The sequence below is a fragment of the Corvus cornix genome, chromosome 3 (assembly GCF_000738735.6).
Source record: "Corvus cornix cornix isolate S_Up_H32 chromosome 3, ASM73873v5, whole genome shotgun sequence".
NCBI lineage: Eukaryota > Metazoa > Chordata > Aves > Passeriformes > Corvidae > Corvus > Corvus cornix.
In genome coordinates, this window is record NC_047056.1 from 55,015,392 (window position 1) to 55,038,031 (window position 22,640).

Here is a 22,640-nt window from a genome sequence, read left to right on the forward strand (position 1 = left end):
ATTACTCTTAAAGCTAAGCAGATAGTCAAATGAATTGTTTGAATTCCTATTACTCTTTTTGTCTTAAAAAACCCTAACTTCCGTTTGCAAATAAAGCTCTAGCAGGTAGAGTTAATGTGCCTTTCTTACATTTCAGAGTCTGCAGATAAATTTAGGCTATTAAGAAAAATGGGTGAATTAAAATACTTGTATATCTAATATCCTCTAAAAAGGAGGAGCAAGAAGACTGCAAAAGTGAGCAAAACGTTTCTTGTCAAGGTCAGATAGCTTTTTAAAAGAAATGTTTCTAGCTCATGGTTCTACTGTTGCATGTGCACATTCAGCCAGCCAGGCTTTAAATCCCTTTGGCTGTTGTTTTCTGATGTCTGAAGATTTAAGTAAGAGGGGGAGGAAGTGTTAGTGTGATTTAGGCAGAACATAGTCTTCTTGAATAAGGGTCTTCAAATACAATATACAAAGGACTATCAGCATGCTCCGTGTAGGAGTAACTCTTGTTTTCCTTCTGTAAATTCCTATCTCCTAAGACCTTATTTTGAGCACGTTTCCAGGCAAATATGGCACAGGTTGTGCAGACAGTACCACTGATATATGAGAGATGGCCTTCTCTGCCTGGGCCCACAGGTACCCCCTTAGCAGGAGGAGGTTTCCACCACCTGTGTGTGGCTTCAGGGGTGGTGGAGACATCCCATCTGCTCCAGCACCCCTCTTCCTCCTGCACCACCTGCCCATTGCACCCTCATTCCCTACACTTCCTCAGCTCTGAGCAGTGTGGTGCCTGAAGGGAGCTGAATGGTACCTCAGCCCCCTCCTCTGGTCCAGAGCCAGGAACTCAGCCATGCCATGTCTGCTTCACCTGCACTGCGCCACATCTCGCTCCCTCCGCCCCTCCAGGCACCAGGCAGGATTGGGTCCCACTCTGCCTCTTCGTGCCTGTGATTAATGACTGCTGGACAAACATCCACAGCTGGTGGGGCAGACACTGCTTCTGGTAAGTTGGCAAAGTGGTTTTCCTGCTCTAGCAGCATAAATGTCTCCTTGCTAGTGCTAAACTTCCAGAAGTTGTTTGTTTTCCATTTGGGAACATCAATCTTCTGCAGCTGATCAAACTCACTGACCAAGTATGTTCAAATCAAATCCTCCCTCTTCTGTGCCTTTTGGGCAGGGAAATGAAGACCAGATAAAAGAATTTTTTTATTTTTCTATACAAAAATGCTGTCATTGGACTTTAAGTTTCACTTTATATGTTGATATTGGTGAGTTTTGTAATTTTACACAAATCTCTTTTGTGCTTTGTTTACCTGAGAGTTAGGTAGTTTCATAGCCAGGTAAAGGGACCTGAGGTAGACCAAAATAAATTTATAACCTAATTTCTATTAATTATGAAATACATGTTTAATACATTTATATTTTGCAAAGCAGGTTTGTGATCCTCTTCTTAAACATGCTACCTTAGCACAAGGTGCATTGGAGGAAATGATTTCTATCCAGGGATTTGAGATCCACTTAATAAAACCACCTAGGGGACTAAAAATGCCAACATATGGCAATTCAAGTCCCATATCTTCATTCTTGAAGGAAAAAAATATACTCAATAGAGTTTATAGGATTTTGCTCTGAGGAAAAATTTCAGGAGAAGACCTTTCTCCTTACGGCCTGTGTCAGTTTCGTGCAGAGTCATCAGTGTACATATACATACATGTATGTTTATATGTAGACATATATATACAACTATAGCAGCAGGCAGTGGCAACTTTCACCCAACCAGGAGCTTTGTGTAGGTTGTTTTAAAGCTGAATGGAAGGTAACAAGCACAATCCAAATACAGGATTCAAACTCTGACCCTTAGGAAATAAGTAGTGCAGGAACCCTACTATGGGGGAAAAAAAAAATCTACAATAAATCTGATAGAGACTTTAAAAATACAGCCATATATATAGGTCTTCCTAACCTACTTTGGTTACTGATAAACCAACCATAACCTTGTATTCAAAATATCACTAGGCAGGCCTATTTCTCTCATCAGGCTACACCAAGATCTCCCACACTGCCATGTATAGAAGAGATCCATCACTAATAGTACTGCTATCAAAGTGAGAAATAGGATGTTGATTCTTGTGCAACAACAGTTTCCCATAGTGTGAGTTTTTTTTAATTACATGCTTATAGAACCAAACCCAGTTCTGAACTTGACTCACTCTGACTCAGTTAAGTTACCTGTTGCAATTTCCGAAAGAACTTTAATACTCACTGACCTTACCGGGAAGTTCTCCATTCCAGGTATGTAGGGTAAGATTTTCTTGCTGTTGAGCAAAGAAGTCCTACTGACTTCTGTGGCCTCTGTGTGTGATTAAGGTAATGCCTGAAAATGTAAATACTAATTTTTTTTTTGTTTTGTTTTGGTGGGGGGTTTTTTGGTTTTTGGTTTTTTTTTTTTTGTAGTGGCAGTAGTTCAGGTGGTCTCTGAAGCACTATGACTAACAAAAGGTCAGGGATGGTCACCTAATTGCTCATCTGTGGATTATCAATAGAGGCAAAGAGTGGATTTTCTACCCATATACAGGCTTTTGTTCTGGATACTTTAAATTTGTCAATTTTCACAGCTTTCAGCTATGAATATTAAATAAATAAATCTTGAGACTTTAATGAATAATGTAATTAAAATGTAATGTAATGTAAAACTTTCTTAGACAATGCTAATAAACATCCCTTCCACTCAAAAATACAAACTGCAATATGCTGACGCCCCTAAAAATTTTTTCAAGTTAATTGAAAATTAGCTTCTTGTGGCCCTGAACAAAACCCACACTTTTTGAACTTGGTATGTGACTTTTGGCTAAACAGTTGTTTATTCATCCCTCTAGAGATGAGTAGCAGCAGTTACCTCTCTTAGAGAAAGGGGCTGCTGCTGTCTGTGCAAATCTGCACAACACCAAGGGGCTTGAGGCATAGCTCTGGTGAGTGGTAGTAAGTCTGGCAATAGACTGAGATACAGCAGCCAGGGGACAAAAGCAGCAATGTAATGTGAAGAGATAGCCTGGTCCAAACTCACTTAACTCTCAACTGTTCATGGAATTTTGGTGTGTTTTCTCTGTACCAGCAGGTCCTTGTGCTAGATCATCTATTGCCTCTCACCCTCATGCTAGTTAAAAACTTGGATGCCATCCTTGTTGTCGATTTGGTTACTTTGTCAAGCATGTGACTATCTATATGTCACAAAAAAATCAGGTCCAGGCAGGTAACCTGGTAGCTCACAGATTTGGTATGGAAAACTATGGCCTTAGCGGCAGGGTCAACAAGATGGTGCTTACATAAAATGATAAATGCACTGTTAAGCCAGAGTACAGCCAATATAGATGATGAAATGATGCTAAGCTTTTCCAATTATCCAAATACACTTTTTTTTTTTTTCTTGAAAGGGTAATTTATTCCCATAGACTTTCTGTTGCAGAGAGTCATCTGCCCTCCTTTTGCTGATCAGCTGTCAGGACAGAAGCCTGAAGGTGACAAACACTGTGTAGCTTCTTCTGCCATCTTGACAGGGGTGTGGCTGTGGGTTTAGACAAAAGATTCTTTTGTCTCTCCTCTGGGGTGATGGGAGTGCATATTGCTGTGTTTTAGACTGTGAAACCAAGATCATGGTCCATACTGAGCTCTGTGTTGTTAGGCAAACTAGCCTGAGAGCCCTTTGAAAACCTGGCCTGCAAGAGGAAGCAAAAAGGACAAACAAAACAGGGAATCAGCAAACAATTGGTCCAAATTGTCTTCTCAAATCAAATCACTTTTACCACTGGAAAATGGTAACAAAAGAAAAACCGTGCACTTCTGGAGAGCTGGTAGCTGGGTCCTTGGCAGAGCAATGAACTCCATGCAAGGCTGCAAGCAGAGAAAAGGAATGGATATCTTTCCTAATAGCTGATACTGGCTAAAATCTCATAAACTAACCTACAGAGCATCTGAAGACATGCAAAGGATTTATGTAATTTTTTAATCTGGCATTGCCAGAAATCAGACAGAGTTCGGGTTTTTAAAAATTATTATTATTTCTTTCGGCAATGAGTATTTTTTTAACAAAAATATTTTATAAACAGAACTTCTAATTGCATCATGCCAGTTGATTACTAGTTAATCTCATCTCAAATAAAGATCAGATTAAGGTGATGCAATCATGAGAAAGATCAACTCAAAGGCAGCTGCAATCTGGGCTTGAAAAGAGTAGCACAGGCTAGGATCCTTTTGAGAAACAGGAGACACACTACCTTTCCCTGTCAGCCCCATTTCATTTGTCCAGAGCAGGCTGTAAAGCAGTTTATGTTGGGGGGCATAATGTAATAAAAGAACAGAGAGGCACTGTGATGTTGTCCTGCTTAAAATATAAATGAATAGATTTGTCACTTTGAAAATTACAAAAAATACTAACCATGGGAACCCAGAAGGCAGAGAATATTTCTCTGCTTGTTTTGAAAGGTTTTACCCCCCTGGACAGTACTGTTTTTGACTTTTGTCCATGGGAAAATTTGCCTAGCCTCTGGGAAGAATTTGCATCTACAATGGCGTGAATTAGGTGATAGAATACTATGTGAGATTATCACAGGGTGAAAAATTTAGAGTTTTTAGGTCTATTTGCATAGTAAATAGATAGAAGTAGAAAACCTAAAAATGGAGGATAAGTTGTAGTTAAAAGCTTCTTTCTCCTTCTTCACTAACTCCGTATTTTGCAGCAATAGTGGTTTGGTATGATTGGATAAAGAATTCCGCAGTTCCTGTCTACGGGATTTAGGAACTTGTTGGACATTGGTAAAAAAGTGAAAATATCTTGCATTTTAAGCTTTCATTGGGTAATTTACCTTTAAAAAGCCCGTGAGATCTTGATAAGTTGTCTTCTTGCTGCATTCTGTGCTCTGTGCTATGTCTAAGCCATGCCAGTGGCTTGTACTCCTTATATAAGAATTAATAAACACCTATCTGGAAACTGAGAAGCATGAAGTCCCATTCACCTCCTTTTTTCTCCTGGGAAAAATCTGAACGTCTCCCCCATCAGGGAAGACAACAATTAATGACGTGGACAGTGTTAACTGACTACTAATAATGGATTTGTTGGATTGGTAGTCTGCTAGCAAGTGACTACCTCTGCATGCCTTACCCACAAAGTATGGTGCTCATCTGACCCAAAGCAGGCAGAGATACTGGCCCAAGACGTGTGACAGAGAAGGATGACAGCAGATGAGTGTTCCAAACACCAACGGCCAGAGACATTTGCTATCCTGCCGGCAACCGAGGGAAGCATCTGTGCTGTTAAAACAGAAGCACTGTTACATTACCCCATGTGAAACCATTAGCAGGGCACATAGCAAGGCCCATCTGTTTACTCGGGCCTCTGCGAAGGGGGAGAGCTGCTGTTTTGTTGTTTTCTCAGCATGAATGGCACATGCTTCAATGGGGAATCAGGGAACTTTTGGTTGTTGCACCAATATTAAAGCTGTGAGGAACTGCATTTTAATCTTCCAAATAGGCAGAGAGGTTAACTGATAGCCTTCGTATTTCACAAACTAGAAAGCAAATAAATAAATCAGCTAGAATGAGTTTGCCTTATAATAAAGAACTAAAAATATACCTTCAGCCACTATGTAACAAAAAAAGAAGAAATTATACTTTTTAGGTATACATGCACACCCCATTTATTTTAAACTAGTGGTTCCCCAAACTAGAACTAGAACTAAAACTCTTCCTGACTCCAACAGGGGTCTGCATCAGCGCATGCCAGAAGGCAGCTGTTTGTGCTGCAGTGGGAAAACTGGGCACTGCACAGCTGGGCGCTGCACAGCCACGCATGGACCTGATAACCCCTGTCCCAGAGAGCTTACATTTCAGCTGCATGACTGGGGGTAACAGATGGGTCGAGATGGGAGACAAAAAACAGTGGGATACTGGACAGTCTCAAATCCCAGCTGCTCACCCACTCTCTAACATTGCCAAGTTAAAATTTCACAGTCTTATTTTCACAGCAGAGTTTACTCTGCTCTTTCTCATTGAGGAAGAGGAGCAGTGGGACCTCTGTGCATGCCACAAACGAGCTTCAGGCTGGAATTTGCTGCTGAACCAGACAGTATTGTGATAGACACAATAAAACCTCTGCTTTCTTCATGTTTCTTTGCTGCATGGAAAAGTGTTTGCAAGGCTGAGGTGCTCAGTGATAGGGAATGGCGGAGGCCGGTGTGCTGGGCACACAGTTCTGGAGGTCAGCCTTTAACCTCTGAGAAGAGGCTGACACTCAGTTGGGCTTACATGGGCTTCGGGAAGCAGCCAGGACACAAGCGACACATTTCCCTTGAGGAAAGGGAGTCTGAGGTGCAGCTGATGGCTTAATGCAACTCCCAAGAGAAGGCAGCAAAACAAAAGTAAACTCCTCTGCTGAAACGGCCTCCACACCCAAGGACGCTTTCAAGTGAGGGATTCAGAAATAAAAACCCCAAATGCCAATACAGGGACAAGCGTGGTTCAGGGCACTCTGCAGCTGCTGCTAAAATTGCCCCAAGGCTGTGACTCACACTGAGCCACCACCGAAGCGGGGTGCACGCCTGGCCGCCGCTCCACCCCACGGGCCGCCCGCCGCTGCCGCGGAAGGATGGCGGGCGACTCCCGAATCGCCGTCTCTCCGGACCTGTCGGAGCGCGAACCCTAGGAAGCTTCTTCTCGGCATTTTCCCAAGCACGAGGCCGGCCCGGGCTGGGCGGGACACGGCACCTGGGGGCGGAGCGGCAGCGGGGCGGGCCGGCCGTGGCCGGCGGGAGGAGCCGGTCGGGGAGGGGGCGGCCCGGAGCGGCGCTGCCGGGATGGGAGCGTGAGAGGGGGCGAGTCCGCGGCCGGAGGAGCTGCGGTCTGTCGCGGGGGCTGGTGCCGGCGGGCTTGGACTCGCCATGGAGCCGGTGACCAGGTGGAGCCCGAAGCAAGTGGTGGATTGGACTAAGGGTAAGAGGGAGCCGGGGGAACTTTCCGGCGGCGCGCTGCGGGTGCCCCGCTGCCGCCGCGGCTCCTCTGCCCGGCGGGGCGGCTGCGTGGGCGGCGGGGGAGCGCGGCCTTTGCCAGCGCCAGCCCCGGCCGAGCCCCGGGACTCCCCGGTGTGGTGCTCCGGAGCTGGCGGCTTCCCGCGCCCTCCTGCCGGCGCTCCGTGCCTGCTTGTGCCTGCTTCTCCCTGCGGGATTTTTGATTTGGTTTTGTTCTGCTTTTTTTTTTTTTTTTTTTTTTTTTGTTTTGTTTTGTTTTGTTTTGACATGGGGAAAGGGAAAGTTTTGCAGCGAGACTGGCTGACTCGAGGTTCGTGTATATATATATATATGCGCTGCGGTCTCTACCCATGGCTCGGTCCCGTTCTCGCTGTGTTCGTCCTGGCCAGCCTGCTTGCATGGAGAGAGGGGTTACCATGCTCTTTCAGGCAGGTAGGATCGTGAAACCACGGAGTCGTTTAGGTCGGAAAGGTCCTATGAAAGTTAACTTTCAGCTTCTCAAGCGAAATCCATTCACGGTTCGGAAAAACTTCAGGTTTGTAAGTTAAGCAAGAAGTTTTTAAACTAGCTCAAGTAAGTAAGAAGTCTTAATCCTGTTCAGCGGTGATGGGACTGAAGCGCTGTGCTCCCTCTCGGAGAGGTGAATAGCGGCCCCTTCGTCCGCCAGTCTGTCCATCCATCCATCCATCCCTCCCACCTCTCATCTCCCGGGTGTGTGCTTGTGTCTCTCCCTCTCCCGCCTACTAAAACATCCTCCTCTGCTTCGAGGTTTGTTCGCAGTGCTGACATAGCAGCGAAAGCCTCGGCGGGACCGCTGTGCGAAGCCCGCTTGCTCCTGCGCCCGGCCCCGGGGGTCTCTGGGGGGCGGGATGGGCTGCGGGCGCCCCGCTCCTGCCGCCGGCGTTTCGGCAGCGCTGGGTGTTACCGGGGCTTTTTCTGCGGGCAGGTTCAACCCCGCCTTGCCATGCTCCGCTTGGACCCTGCGAGTGCTTTCCGAATGCCGACCGGGGCGTTGATGTCGCAGTTCCCGCTCTTCAGGGAATGAATCAAAAGGGAAGTAGAGCTATGAGTTAGGTGAGGGATTTATGACTTCTGGAGCGTACGTCTCTTTTTTTTTTTTTTTTTTTTTTTCTTGTAGCATTACGTTTTAGTGTGATCCTCTTTGGTTACATAAAGTGCTTTCACAGGCTTAGCTGGAGTTTAAGTTGATGAGAAGTTAGGAATGTTCTGAGAGGTGAAAGTTTGCCCGGATAAGAAGCGGCATTCGCTCCCAGCAGCCATTACCGCCGTGTCTCAGGACCATGATGCTCACTGGACTGCGTGCCTGTGGTCAGCACTTGGCAAGAGCGCGGCTCAAAACTGGGGCAAATTTGGAAAGCAGACTCGTGTTTTCAGACAGCGAGAGATGGATACTCCCAGCCCTCCTGAGCGTGAGCATGTGTGTGAAGGGGCCGGTGCCAGTGAGGGACTGTCCAAGCAGCCTTTGTGAGGAGAGGATTCCACGCAAACGTGCTGTGCAGTTATGCGTTAACATATAAATAACTTCCACAGAAAGATCTCTCCTTTTTTATGCTTGGTATTGGTTTAAACAGGAGTGCATTGTTCCAATGAAATAAGCCTTTTGCTTTGGCATGTGGAATACTTGTATAAAACTTTTCCCTCATTGTGTTTTTTTCTCTTTGGTGCTGAAAGTTTGTTACCTTGCCAGATTAAAGAGTAAACCTGCTAATCACTTTAAAAGCCTTTATTATTCTTAAGCACGCTTGGCTTCCTTTCTTGCATAATTTATTTTACTTGCAGGTTCCTTGAACAGGCAACTCTTCAGCTGGACCCTCAATTAGTGTTATGCAGAATAATTTAAGGGCTGGCTGTAGCTGGGAGGTGGATCTTCTGACTAATGCAAACACGTGTACTTTGAAATGTAAAGGAATAAATTAAAGACTGCTGGTGACTTTTGTTTGTGCTGTTGTTTTTCAGTTTCTAGGTAAGCGTTCAACTTCTTTAGTACACAGAGTCATTTTATGCCACTCCCTGCGTGACAAGACCATAATAAAGAAATGACATGTGGAAAATTTTTCTTTATGGTTATACTTTCATCTCTGCACATGAAAATAGACACTTTAATAGCTAGCTAACAGCCTTATTAGCACAATGTTTCATAGTTTATTTTCAGTCTGAAATAGTTATTTACTGTGTAGTTCGCAACCACTGGGTTTCATGTTTGACCAAGACCAATTTATTTTACCTTATGATTACATTTAATTCTCAAGATTAGTTTTATGAAACAAGTGATTGGAGGGGAGCTTGTGCTATTTGTTTTCTTACACATGCCTTCTGTGAGAAGTGATGCCACGATCTTTACTGAACTGGTTGAACTCTTAGGAAAATTATTAGGCTGGTGATATCTGCTGCCAGTAGTTAGTGCTGTGGTGCCATGGAGATGTATTTTAGGAGCATGACGTAAAAAACTGCTGGGAGATGCCAGCTCTCAGTGGGGAGATTGGTTTTGCAGATGATGATTCTTACTTATCATACAACAATAAAAAATGTCTTGGCAAAATGTAGAGAATGGTGGACGTAAGAGGTCTGATTCAGTCCATTTTAATGTTCAATGTGAAACAGAATATTTGTCCAGGAACATTTCCCCTTCTCTCGCCCCCTTCCAAATTTTTTACAATCAAACTTTGATAAATTAAAGTTTTTAAAATAACTTTTCCAGATCAAAAGGAATCTTGGAAACATCCCCTTTTCCATGAAACAAACCCCTAAAAGCAAAACCCCAAAGTGGGCAGTATGACCACTGCTGGACAGCTTATTTAGTCTTGGTCAACTTACTTTTTTTTTTTTTTTTTTTTTTGAGTTGCTTTTAAGTAACTTTTTTAACAAGGTAACTCTAGTTCTGAAGAGTTTTGCTCTGTGAGTTTGAGTTGTTCAGTCCTTGGTAAATGCTGTAAAAAGCATTTATCTAGAATTTAGAATAGAACCTATCAAGTAGTAGTAAGCTGAACATAAATATTTTTAGATATTTGTAGTCAGGTTTTAAATAAAAAGTGCTCTGTTCATTGTTACCTACAACAGCTGATACAAAACACAGTTGCTTGTCTTCTCTTGCTAATTCAGACTAGAATGCTGCTATTTTTTGTGAACAAGTGTGTTTTTTCTGGCACAGGGCACTGTACTGTCAATAGTTGGCTATGCAGCTAATAAGAGCTGGTCTAGTTAAACTGAAGCTGCAGAGGAAGACTTGTGCCTTTATTGCTAGCAATTTTCTGTGTACATGAAACATTTCTCAAGCTTTGACCAAGGATAGGATAACTTTTTAACTACAGCATCAATGTTTGAAAACAATCTGTAGGTTTTTTTTTTATAAGCACCACCCCTATTTTTGTCTGGAAGGAGTGATGGTGTAGTTTTAGGTTTCTCTTACAGCGCAATGAATTTGGGTAGTATTTGGGGGCCATATTCAATCACGAAAAGGTATGTATTTGCCTAGGATGCTGTGTTGATTTACTTGTGGCTGGGCTGGCATGGAGTTTATGCTCTTTGAACAATATTGTCTGCACTGTTTCCTAACTAGGCTGAGAAGATGTGTTTGGGGTTTGTTTTTCTGGGTTGTTTTGAGTTGATCCTTGTTTGGTACAGCCTAACATCTGGATAGTGTTGTAGTTGACCTGTGATCTTGCTTTTGTGCAGTGTTAGATGTTCAGGGGCTCAAAGTCCTCACCTGTATATTACAGCACTCTCTTGTGTGCTTGAATTTCTCCAGAGTTCCTCAGGAGGTATTCCTAGAGTTATTCAGGTTGTTGCAGGGCAGGTGAGTGGCCATGGAAGTTGTAGCACATCTGCAATACACTATATAAAAGTGACTTTATTTTACTGGCATAACAACAATTTGAAGGAGACAGAGTGATTTGATGGTATGGTGAAACTTTTTCTCGTCTCAGAAGCCCCTGGTTGCTGGAAACCCCTCAGCTAAGGTCATTCCTCAAAAGATGTGAGGAAGAAGAAAGCAGCGTTTGGCATAGAGCTCCTGTGTGAGAAATGTCACTGTCGTCTTGGAGAACATCTCTGTGCCTCCTCTTTGTTTGCCTGACAGCCTGATCTGCCTCTTCCCCCTTTCCCCAGGCTTCACATACTTATGTGAGTTGTGACTTTGAACCAAATTTTACACGGTAAAGACAGTTTGCCATGCTTGTGGTTAGTTAGCAGCCTCTGTTGTGAGGCTCCATTGCAGTCTGGCCTTTGTCGCTGGAGCTGTAGACTCAGCTGGGGATCACGCGTCTGCTTTGGGCTCATTATTGCACTCCAGGTTCAGTTATTCCCTTTCTCAGTAGTTCATGGACATTACTTATTCTTCCATCTGTTATGTCATGAAGTACTCAGATTTCCATTCCTGGTAAAGCTGTTGGGCAACTACATTTATAGATATGTCTGGGAGAAGAGGGAGAAATATGCTAATTTATTAATAGTTAGCAATTAATCGTGAGGGCCTGGTGTTCTTTTTTTAGAGCTATCTTGCTTAACCAGGGAGATTTCAACAAGGTCAGTCTTGTTAATTGTGTGTGCTGGGAGCTGCAAACCAGAGCTGGGTTTTAGAAACAAATATGGGTGATGCTTAGCACTGGAGTTATTTTTTAGCTTTCCATGTTAGACACTCTCAAGTGAATGCTGTTGTGTTCAAATTGTTTGGGAAAATCTAATACTAAGAAACCCCTGGTTATTTTGTAAGACAAGGAGAATATTTTACTTTTAGTGAGGACTAGCAGGGAGAGCTGCCCATAACTGGGATACAGAAGAATCCCTTTCCTCTTTCCTAATGTTTACTTGGTTACCTAAAAAATACTCTGTAATAGTATTTGTTAAATAGATCAGAAAATGGTATTGAAACTTCTCTTTGCAGAGCTGAGCTTGCCCATAGAGTTTTACTAGCAAAAGGTGGAATATACTAAATACATCTATTTATATTTATTTGTGGGCTGCAACGAAGTAAAAACTTGCACAACAAGTTTGTACTGCTGCAGTCTTAAGATTATTCATGCATTGTTGCTAAGATGAGTGAATGCGTATGGAAAAATAAATCAAAGGTGGCCTCTGTGTTCATGTGTTTAGATCAAGTTTTCATGGTTGTTTGCTGTGTTGCACTTTCTTGAGCTGCTTTTGGGTTGTGATTTTTTTTCCCCTTGATCTTTTCATATTCACAGTCAACTCTGTTTATTTGCCATTAAGTTGCTGTTCAAACTACTATAACCAAACATCAGAAAGTCTAAAAGTTGAATGCTGTCAGCATAATGTCTGGAAAAGCAGCATTTTAATAGCTAAAATCACAGCAGGCATTAGTGGGAAGTTGATTGCGACTTTATAGAATGTAGTGAAACTGCCTAGTGAAAGGTGCAGAGATTGGCCAGTGTGTAGGCTGCTTTTCTCCTTTCTTTGAAACTTTTCCTTGAGGGACAGAAAGTAATTTGTATCTGTTGTTGGAGACTTCCGAATATTTTTGATGAAATATTGTGTGGGCTCCAGATTCTCAGAACTCTTGTTATGTGTTCTTCCCTTGCACTTCTTGCCTGGAACCCTGTGTTTTCAGCATGCAAATCTTCTTGAACGGGAGTCATGCCTCTCCCTGTTTTTACACTCTTTAGCACATTGCAAGAGCTACAGGAAGACAAAGTACAGGGCACTGGATAAAAATGTATGCTGAAATTTGCCATGATGATTTGTTTTCTTTAGTAAATGACCCCAACAAAAAGCTGCTACTCAACACGTGTTGCAGGATGAATTGCAGTTATGAGTGATGTGTGCATACAGCCTGTTAGCAAGCACTCAAAAGTATGTGGGGGGTTTTGGGTGGTGTGTGTTTGTTCCTTTTTGTCTCTTAAATCAAAATTTCTGCATTGCCTGGTTTAAGTCCTGGAGCACAGATGATGACTAGTCACAGAGAACTGCAGAAGAGGTGGCAAGACTGCTCAGTTTTTGGCTTGCTGTATCATCTTAGGACAAGATTTTCACTGATGCTTCACACAGAAGGCATATTAATGAATAAGTCTAAACAGTGCCTCTGTGAATTAAGTGAAAAATGTTGATTTCATCTGTGTATTTTCCATAGAAGTGATGATATTGGTCTGAATTTGTACCTTGTCTTTTCCTGATAGTATCACACAGTCAAGTCTTGCCTTTGTGGAAGAATGATGTATCTGCAGTGTTTCTCCTTGCTCTGTCCTCCCCACCCGCCAAATATCTAAGTCCTGTCAAAAGGAGGAGGTAGGGAGGTACTGACCAATGGCAAGGCACATTTGAGGAGAGGAAAGGAAGGGTGGACAGGTGTTAATTGAACTGGGGTCTCTATAGCAACCTCTCACAAGTTTATGGTAGCTCTTCAGGCCCCTGCTGCTTGTGGTCATGGGATAGCTCAAGATTTTAGTGTGTTTGTTCACAGGGCTGCAGTAAGAGACAGGAGATTCAAATAAAAATGCTGTTTGACTGTGAGTCTGTGACTGATGTTAGACATGGTATAGAGTCCTTGTGCCATTTGGGTTCTCATTACCAGCATGAGATAACTTCGGAGTCTGAGTCTATCATTCAGATCCCTGGGCCGTGCTTCCTTTGCGTGAGGAAATTGCCTGTGGGTCTCCATATGCTTGCCTCCATCTTTTCAGACTACAAGCAATAATGTTTCACAGCTTGGAGGATCTGCAGGAGGTACACTGAATCAGCCTGATCTGTTTCACTGGCTTTAAACATTCATTACCTATTAAAATAGGTATTTATGATATTATGAAATGTAGCTAATTTTCATCAAACATCACACATGCTGGACAAAACCAAGCATCTGTGTTTGATTTGGTGAGATCAGATTGCTGACCTCTGTAACTCTGGTCTACAGTTATGCATTCAGCATCTGTCTGAATTCTGTTGTAATACTGTATCAGTGCTGTGTTAAAGTAGTTTCTTATACGTGCTTCTCTATGAACCCTTTTGTATGAAGAGTGTTCTTTGTCACTGTAATGACAAATTATTTTTTTGGACTGTTGCTTACACTGGTAGTTAGGTGTAGGCAAGCAAAGTGTATGGTGTGCTGTTGCAATCAAAGCTTTGTGGCATAAATGTGATCTTATCTTTCACCTTGATCAAAGCAAAGAACTTAATTGGTGCTCATCAAGGGCTAAGGCTTCTGCTAAGCAAGTGTTGGTACACGCTTCTGGGCTAATCAACCTGATGTCTCTGTCTTGGGCGTGCAAAATGAATGTTGTTTAGGTTGCCATCCTTTTATCATTATGTTTCTTTATCTCACAGAGTCTTGTTTTAGTGAAATAAATTTGGCTGGGTGAATACTCTATTAAAAGCTCTCCAATAAGCCCATTTTGTCATTAAATATAAGAGATCATCTCTGGTACAGGTGCTTTTCAAGCCAGAAGAGAAGGACTCAGGGTTTTGCAGGAGGCAGAACGCTGTACCTGAGCAGGTATCTGAGCACTGCACTGCTGAGATGTGTGCTTTGCCATGGGGGTGGCGAGGGAGAAGGGAACAAAAAGAGATGAAGACTTATTTTCCCTCCTCTGCCCCCCTTAAAAGGACTTGCCCTGAGTAGGGAGGGCTCTAGAAACAAGTTCAGACATGCCTGAAGTATGTGGCCTGAAAAACATGTGTAGTGGATGGAGATGTGTCCAGAGAGTATTGCAGAGGAAAGGTTGAAACCTAGTGAAATACACATACCTACTCTGGCATGAGACTTGTTTCTTCCTCCCTGTCTGGTTCTAGTCACAAGGTGCTGGATTCTGTTTGTATTCTGTCAATTTCACCGAACAGAATTATAAAAGTATTATGGCAAAAGTTACACTTAGTAATTGTTGGCATTCCTAAGGTGAGCTGTAATGGAAACTTTGGAAGAAAGAGGAGACAAAAGATAAATGTGCTATAAATTCTGTATGTTTGTATTCTTTCTCACCAAAATTTGTAGTATTTCTTGTAGTATTTGGACTTTGTTTTTACCAGATGGTGTAATATACCTCTTGTGAAATATAATCCCTGTGTCAACATAAAAGCATTGTAGTTGCTTCCTTGTATTTCAAAAGAGTTCATCTTTTCTCTTAACTATACCTACTTCACACTATTTCAGACAGTAACATTGGATAAAGAAATCTATGTGTTTGAAACAAGGACTTGGAAATCAAACCTGCCAATAACATTGTGATATCTTACTGGTTTTGGTTTTATCTCCTCATAACATGTCTTCTCAGACCACATCATGGTGCTTAGGTTCCAAGCTAGTTAGCATCTTTGGTGTATAAATCATCTCTTCAAACAAGACAATTGACAGTTGGACAATCCTGTTGGATGGGGCCATGGTACCAGTAGCAACGATGTGTGCCTGCTTTTATTGTAGTAAGATTATTACTGTCTTCTCAAGGTGATGTATCTGGAGAGGAATTCCAGCTCCCAGTAGAGTCAGTCCTGTGTTAGACGTGTCTGGAGACTTTTGTTGAGCTGCCCTTCATGTAAATGATAATTTCCAAGATTGTCAGGTTGTGTGCACACTTGCAGGTTTGCTCAAATTAACATGGCTTGCTGAATACTGAATGGACTGTGTGGTTTCTAACACATGTATAATTGAGCATAATGCATGTAAATTTTATTGTCCAATATCATCCTCCCTTTTCCAAGGGTTAAGAGAGTGTTGAAATGATAGTTGGAAACTTAATTATCTCTTGTGGCTTTATTGAATTATATTTTACTCTTTAATATTCTTCCCTGTCATTGAGTGTTCTCAAAAATGTGTTAACTTCTGAAAACTAATTTTCTGTTAAGATTTAAACTATTTTCGTTCTGCCTACATTAGCCCCCTAGCAGCTTTCTTAGCCATATATGCATGGTCCCTCCCTTGAAATGCTTTTTCCACCTTGGAATTATGCACGGTCTGAAAGTTGGACCAAAAAAACTGTACTGTGTAACAGATTTTTAAAAAAAACCAAAACCCACACCAAGTTTAGCTGTGAGAAATATGCAAATAGCCATCAATCAAATTGCCTGTCTTCCCTACAAATATCTGATGGTGCTTTGTTGTGGCTTAAAAGTATCAGGGAGACTTGTTTGGAGCTTCAGCAGAGGGTCAGAAATAGCTTGACACCACCCCCCCACTAGGAGGGTAGAATATCTGCTCACATATTGCCTCTTCATCATCACAAAAAATGAGGATGTCAGATGGAGTGGCTGAGGTACTTGAAGGGCTCTTCCCTGCCCTCTCCTGTTCTACTTTTCGTGTAGGAAGGAGGTAGGTCTCCTGGTCAGTTTAATGGTATTTTGGACTTGTGTATGATTCAGACAGAACCCTCAGCTTTGCCACTGGTGATCTTAAGATACCTTTGGCTTTGTTATGGTTGGGATGTTGCACTTGAACTCTGAGGTCTCTGCTAACTCAGGCTGAATGGTGTGAAATAAGGAAAATGGGTCAGGCAGCTGATTGTTTCAAGCAATTGCTTTAGATGTTTAAAGTGATTATAAAATTATGGAGAAGCTGAAAGGTTTGGTGTTCGACTGCTCAGTTGATAAACGTTTTTTGATCCAGTTGTGATGTGCTTTAAAATGCCTGTTGTATTGGGTGCCTCGAGGCAGTACATCCTGGTTCGTGGAAGGCACTCCGAGGGCTGCGTAAAGTAATGCAAACAGTAACTTTTAAGAAGATAGTATTCCTGATGGAAATGTTGTGGGGCTTTTTGATATGAAATGATGTATGCATCTAAGTAATGACAGCATCTCCTAGGAGAATCCAGTAGTGACTCCTGGGGATCTATGATGGAAAGAGGTATGCACCATCAGCATATTTCTGTTAATGTCATGTCATGCAGCTTGTTATGTCACTCAGCTTGTCATTCATCAGCAGGTACTGATGACTGGTGATTCTCATGTGCCTGCGCTTATTTATTCCTCCCTGGTGACTGTCAGACGGTAAGGTGCTAGGCATCCATGTTTTGTAACCATGGAGGAGGTTGTCATCCAAAAGCTTGACTATCTGGCAGCTGCATCAGCTGTTGCCTTGCAGCAGGCTGCTCCCTGACTTGCTCATGGGTGGAACGGTAATCACAGTGTTTGCGAGGGTGCACACACAAAGGAGAGGCAGATGTGAGTAATGGACCCTGCTGCAATCAGCCAAAACACTTCCACATGGTGCTGTGAGAAGGCAGCCAAACCAGATTAAAGGGATCATCCCATTTCTTCTTGGGAGACAAGAGGCAGGCAGTTTTGTAATATTTCTTTTTGTTTCTACTGTGGGAACAGGCAACAGAGTGTTAATTGTCTGAGTTGAAGAAAAGGGGCTCTTGTGACTAATGAACTACTCCTTCAACCACAGAAACCTTGCAACTTTTGAAAGACAAGCTCTTAATTGTGTGGTGGCCATGGGGTGGGAGGGGTTGTTGCTTCATATTAAGCACATAAAGTTATCAGGCACACAGGGTTGATGTGCTAGACACACAAACAAGAAATGTAGAGTTTACTGTTACTGCTTTTGGAAAATGAAATAGCTTCGTGCTTGACCTCTTGAAGGATGGTATTTATTTTAGGGCCAGCAAAGACCAATAATGAATATAAAAATTATTCTTGCTGCAAAGACGTTGACTTATTGTCCTCGTGGAAGGGCCATAACCTATTACAGCTGACAAGGCATGGAAACAGTCACCTTAGGAGGCATGCTTTGAAGGGGACAGTGCTTTTGTGTTGCCTGCAGTCATTGTATAAATACTGTGATTAACATTAATATTGCATGTGATTGAATAGTGTGCTTGTAGTTACTTCCATTTTATTAATTTGGAAGTGTAATTCTCTGTGCTTCTGTGAAGTTCTTTGCTACAATAAACCAGATGGGCAGAGGCTTGGTGATGAGATGTATGTGTGGGCTGATGGAAGCCCAACTCCAGATAAAATGGACTGAAGGTTGATTTTTGCCTCCAGGTGGGATGGGTTGTTTGTTTTTCAAGTTGAGTGTGGCTTTGCCAGGAAGTTTTGCCATGCAGTCATCTCTAAAGACTTCCCTTGCTGGGGGTTTTGGCATGGAGGTGGGTGGTGGTCTGGCCTGTCCCCTCTGTCCATAAGCTCTCCAGGCCTGAGCAGTTTCCTCTCTAGGAACAGGGATTGAGGAGCTGCTGTTAGCTCTGGCTTGCAAGTAAATACATATTTTTGGTTTCTGTGGCTCTTGATTCCAGCATCTTTTCAGCAGGATTAGTGTGTGTGTGTGTGAGATGGGTAACAGCAGTTGAAGTTTAGTGTCTGCAGACCGAGAGGTTGAAGACAGTTTTGTATCTCTTAGAATTGAAAACATTGGGGTAAAATAAATGTCTGTTCTATTTTGCATGAGTGGGATGGGATATCTAGAGGGAGTAACTTTGGGATAAGAAGACTTCTATGTTGCCCTGTTTATTATATGCTTGTAATGTTCTCCTGTAGATTGCTTTTGAGATATTGCTACTTCTGTCAATTTAAAATAAACATTAAGAGGAAAAAAATGCAAAGACATTTTTGTACTTGTGCAGTTGAAGCTGTGTGACTGTCTAAAAGTCAGTTAAGTGGTCTCTTTGGGGTGAATGGCTGCAATGAAAACTTTCAATAGCAATTTCTCATCAACTTTCCTCTTGTGGCTGTACTTCCCTTTATTCCTTGTATTTTCTTGTTAATGAGATCTTTCCTAGACGATATTCTGTCACAATGGTCTTACTTGGATAACTTGTCACTTACTTGACATAACTTACTTGTCTCCTGGCTTTTTTATAACAGTTTTCAGAGGTATTTGGACTTCTTTTCCCCTCAGTAAAGAGCATGCTTATAGGTGTGACAAAAGGCAGCACACATTTTTAAAAAAAAATTTAATTGTATTAGCCCATGTGGGGAAAACCCTCATTCTTTTCCAGCTAATGGTAAGCAGAAGACAGGAGTGTTTGGTGGCTTCTGTGATGACAGCTTGCAAATAAGTTGTTCACAATTTTCTGCTTACGAGTCTGTATTACTGGTGCAGAGGGCACTGCTGGAGCTGGTGGGTTTCCTGGAAATTTTAGTAGAGAGAACATGGGGAAGGTGTTGCTCTCCCAGCAGCGGTTTTGGTTTGGGGATGTGCAGCCAAGTCTGAATAAACAGACAGTTGAGGCACTTGCTTTGCTGTTTCAATAACTACTAGATATCACAAATGCCTTTAATTTAGAAAGTAAACCCTCTTCCTTCCTCTTCTGCACCCCCTTCTCTTCCCTTCCCCAACCATTCTCCACCTTCTGTAACACCTAATGATTAACTCGGGTGTAAATAAGGTCACTACAGTGCCTGTAGGAAAAGAATAAAGAATAATCAAACAAGCTTCCATAAATCACCATCTTAAAAGTCCATCTCCATATAAAGTTAACAAATAGTATAGTATTACTTCTGAATTTATGTTTCCAAGTACTTACTTCCGGCACAGTGAGCAATTTCTTACGATTTGGGAGTTTAAAAAGTCAGTCACTGACTGGAGATTGCTACACAGTACTGACCATGTGGCAAGTTGATTTGCAGAAGTCTGATCTGAGGACTCAGAGAGGTTGTTTGATCTCTTTAGGTAGCTTGGAAATAAGGCTCTGTAATATGTGAGATACAGTATGCAGACAGGAGAAAGGCTGCTCAAACAACTTGTTGGTCAAAACAAACAAAATACTGCATTTAATTAAAACTTTCGATAGTTCTAGATTGGGTGTAATATCTTTTTATTAATGGGCAAACATCTGCTTCTAAGTTTTCAATGCCTTCTGGTTTCAAGCAGCCCTTATACCCATCAGATGACATTGTTAAAAAACAATGTAAATGTTAGGATAAAGTGTCTAGACTTCTTCCAAATCAGTATTTCAGGGACCAGAAAAGAGCTGAAAATTTTACAATGCTCATGAAACATAACTTCATTCTTCTTTCTACCCCATTCTTCAAGTATAATGTTAGTCACAGCTCTACAAGACGCTCAGTTTCACACGAAGCCTTGCGTTTAATACTTCTCATTACTTGTATTCTTGGTACTGGTTTGCCAAAAAATCTGAGCACTAAGGGGTTGCTTGTTTGTTTTTTTTTTTTTTCTTTGCACTGAATGCTATCTGAAATGTAAGTGGAGCAGTAAGTAGAAGAAAAATAAGAAAATGTCTAGGTGACCCTCGAAATAGAAACTGGGGAGGAGAGCATATTGAGTTTAAAAAACAGGTGTAAAAATTATTGCAGCCATTGTTTTTAGGACAGCATTTGCATCTGTGTGTTTCTAGCCTGTTTTGCACATGTTTAATACAGCAGGAGAGCAGTAGGTTATTTTTGGTGTTTAAAGTAATGTTACAGGTTGAGCATCAGGGCCTTATTGTGTAACATTGCATGCATGTACACATGTAGTGTGCTCCCAAAGGACTAGATTGTGTCAGACATTAAGAATGCAAACCATTTATGAGATTTTCATCCCTTTGTGTGTCTGTTTTGCAAATACAGAACTCAAAGCTTTAAGGGGAGATTGTCCACTTGATAATCTCTTAGAAGAGGGGCTGTTAAGTGGTTTTGTACCACTTTCACAAATGTTATCCAATCCATCCAGCCTTATTTAAAATCTAATTTAGAAAATCCTTCCGCTTGGTTACTATACAGCAGTAGAGTGGCTGATGTGAAGTTTGGCATAACTGAAATAGAGAATAATCATTTTTAGGATGCAGGAGAAATATGGTGCTTACAAGGTGAATCAGCCACTGGATTAACACATTTTCTCCATGAATGTCTTGAAGGTTTTAGGTTGTGTTTTTAGGTCTACCTGGTTGTGCCTCTTGTAAGGGTTTCCTTTATCTACCAGTTCCTGTCCTTTCAGCTATTGAATTTGTGTTAACTGACACAAGTGTGGGAATGATGATTTTTTTTTTTTAAATGTTAATTAGTTTGGTATGAAAGCCATCCCTAAGAAAAAAAGTTAACCTACAAAGAAGGTAATGTTTTGCTAAAACAAGCTCTAACTGTAACATTGTTCTTAAAATAAGAAAAGCCAAACAAAAAACTCACACAAAATCATAACAAACAGAAAAACCCCCACCCAACTGTATAGTGGCACAGAAAAATCTCAGTATGAGGAAAAATTGATAATTCCATGACATGTAGACAAAGAGAATAGTTAAATGCATGAAAATAATGAACTGAAGAAGCACTGCTTTGAAGTGTCAGTAGGTGAAAGATAATGTAGGTGAAAATACAGGTGACTATTCTGCTGAGGTTAACTCTCTGTGCAGCAGAAACACTTCCTCTTTCAGACACCTTTGAATTTTTGACATCTTGAAGTTTCATCTTGTGATGGTGCTGGTGTAAACTGCATGTTACTGTGAATGCATTAACATTACAATTGAAATTCCAAGACTTTATGAGGCAAAAGGCTCATTAAGTTGTCCATGAGTGTTCCTATGTCTAGTGCTGTTGTGAAAATTGTTTGAATTTGATTATGAATTACTTGATAGTAATAATGAAGTTAGGTAAACTGGAAAAGTACAGTGGTAGGGAGCTGCCTTTTTGTGAGGTTAACTTCATATGTCTGCTGCTTGGAAAACTGGATTAAGGAGGATGTGAGGGTTGGAGCGAAACCTGCCAAAGGACATACCCCTTTGTAAGAGGTTAAATGTTTTGTTCACATTTTATACATATTAGGTCACATACCAAATGATGTTAATAACATCTGGGTCCCAGAAGACCAGTCTGACCAGCAGCCTGGGGCATTGATGTGACCCAGCATAGCCAGTTTTGAACACTTGGGCAGTAAATGCACTTGGTGTGTCTTGAATATTTTGTATCTTGGGATATGGTGAGAGCAGTGTCATGCAGGAAGGACTTCATGTACTGACACTGCTGAGAGCTTCTCTATCTGTGTTGTCCTCTGGAAACAAATGTTTAGAGGGTCAAATAGGATTGTTCAGCTAACCAGTCTGTGTAGGACCATGTATTAATGGGCAAGCTGTGCGACCCTACATCCCACACCACGCTCACTGTCCTTTCTTTTGTGGCATTCACTGTCTTTTTCCCAGTGTCCTAGCACTTATTAAAGAACCTTATATTCCTTAAATCCATCGTCCCAAATGCAGTCCTGCAGATGGTTCTCCCCCATATGGCACCTGTATTTCCCCAAACCTGTGCCTTGTCTGGTGTCATTTGCTGCCAGGTGGCACACTGGGGAATGTTGGTCCAGTCTGCTGTTTGCAGTGTTTCTCTGGTGCCCTGGCACACCTCCCAGAATATGCTCAGATACAGCCAGGGCACATTGGGACCCCATCATCACCTGTGGTTTTCCTCGCTTTTGCTATGGACCTGGAAGGTTTTCTGCAAGGGGCAGGTAGTATGGTGCAGGTACAGGGAGGTTGGATCAGAAGACTCCACCGTGGTGCCTTCCAACTTTACCCGTTCTGTGAATCAGAGGTGAGAAAGAAGGGGACCAGGGCTGTTGGAGAGAGGAGTGAGACAGGCAATGGGAAGAATGAGACTAAAGAGGTGGTCTCAGCTATATATAATGAATTACAGACTTGAGTCCAAATTCCATAATTTCCACAGCTTCTAGAGTTTTTGCCTCTGGAGACTGAAACAATTTCCTATTGCTGCTATGGATTAAGCTGCAATATGTATTTCACTTGAACAATAAAA

General features: G+C 42.0%; 1 protein-coding gene and 1 long non-coding RNA gene across 2 annotated transcripts in view; both read left to right on the forward strand.

The window, feature by feature from the left end:
• Positions 1-6,807: 6,807 nt before the first annotated feature.
• CNKSR3 (CNKSR family member 3) overlaps positions 6,808-22,640 on the forward strand; it is a 52,516-nt gene continuing 36,683 nt past the window's right edge. Inside the window, exon 1 of the mRNA XM_039567912.1 lies at positions 6,808-6,966. Coding sequence (XP_039423846.1) covers positions 6,915-6,966 — 52 coding nt within the window. The 5' untranslated portion in view covers positions 6,808-6,914. The remainder of the gene's footprint in view (positions 6,967-22,640) is intronic.
• LOC109145202 lies at positions 7,019-8,952 on the forward strand. Its single transcript, XR_002046481.2, has 2 exons — positions 7,019-8,075; positions 8,189-8,952. It is a non-coding gene; the product is annotated as an uncharacterized LOC109145202 (long non-coding RNA).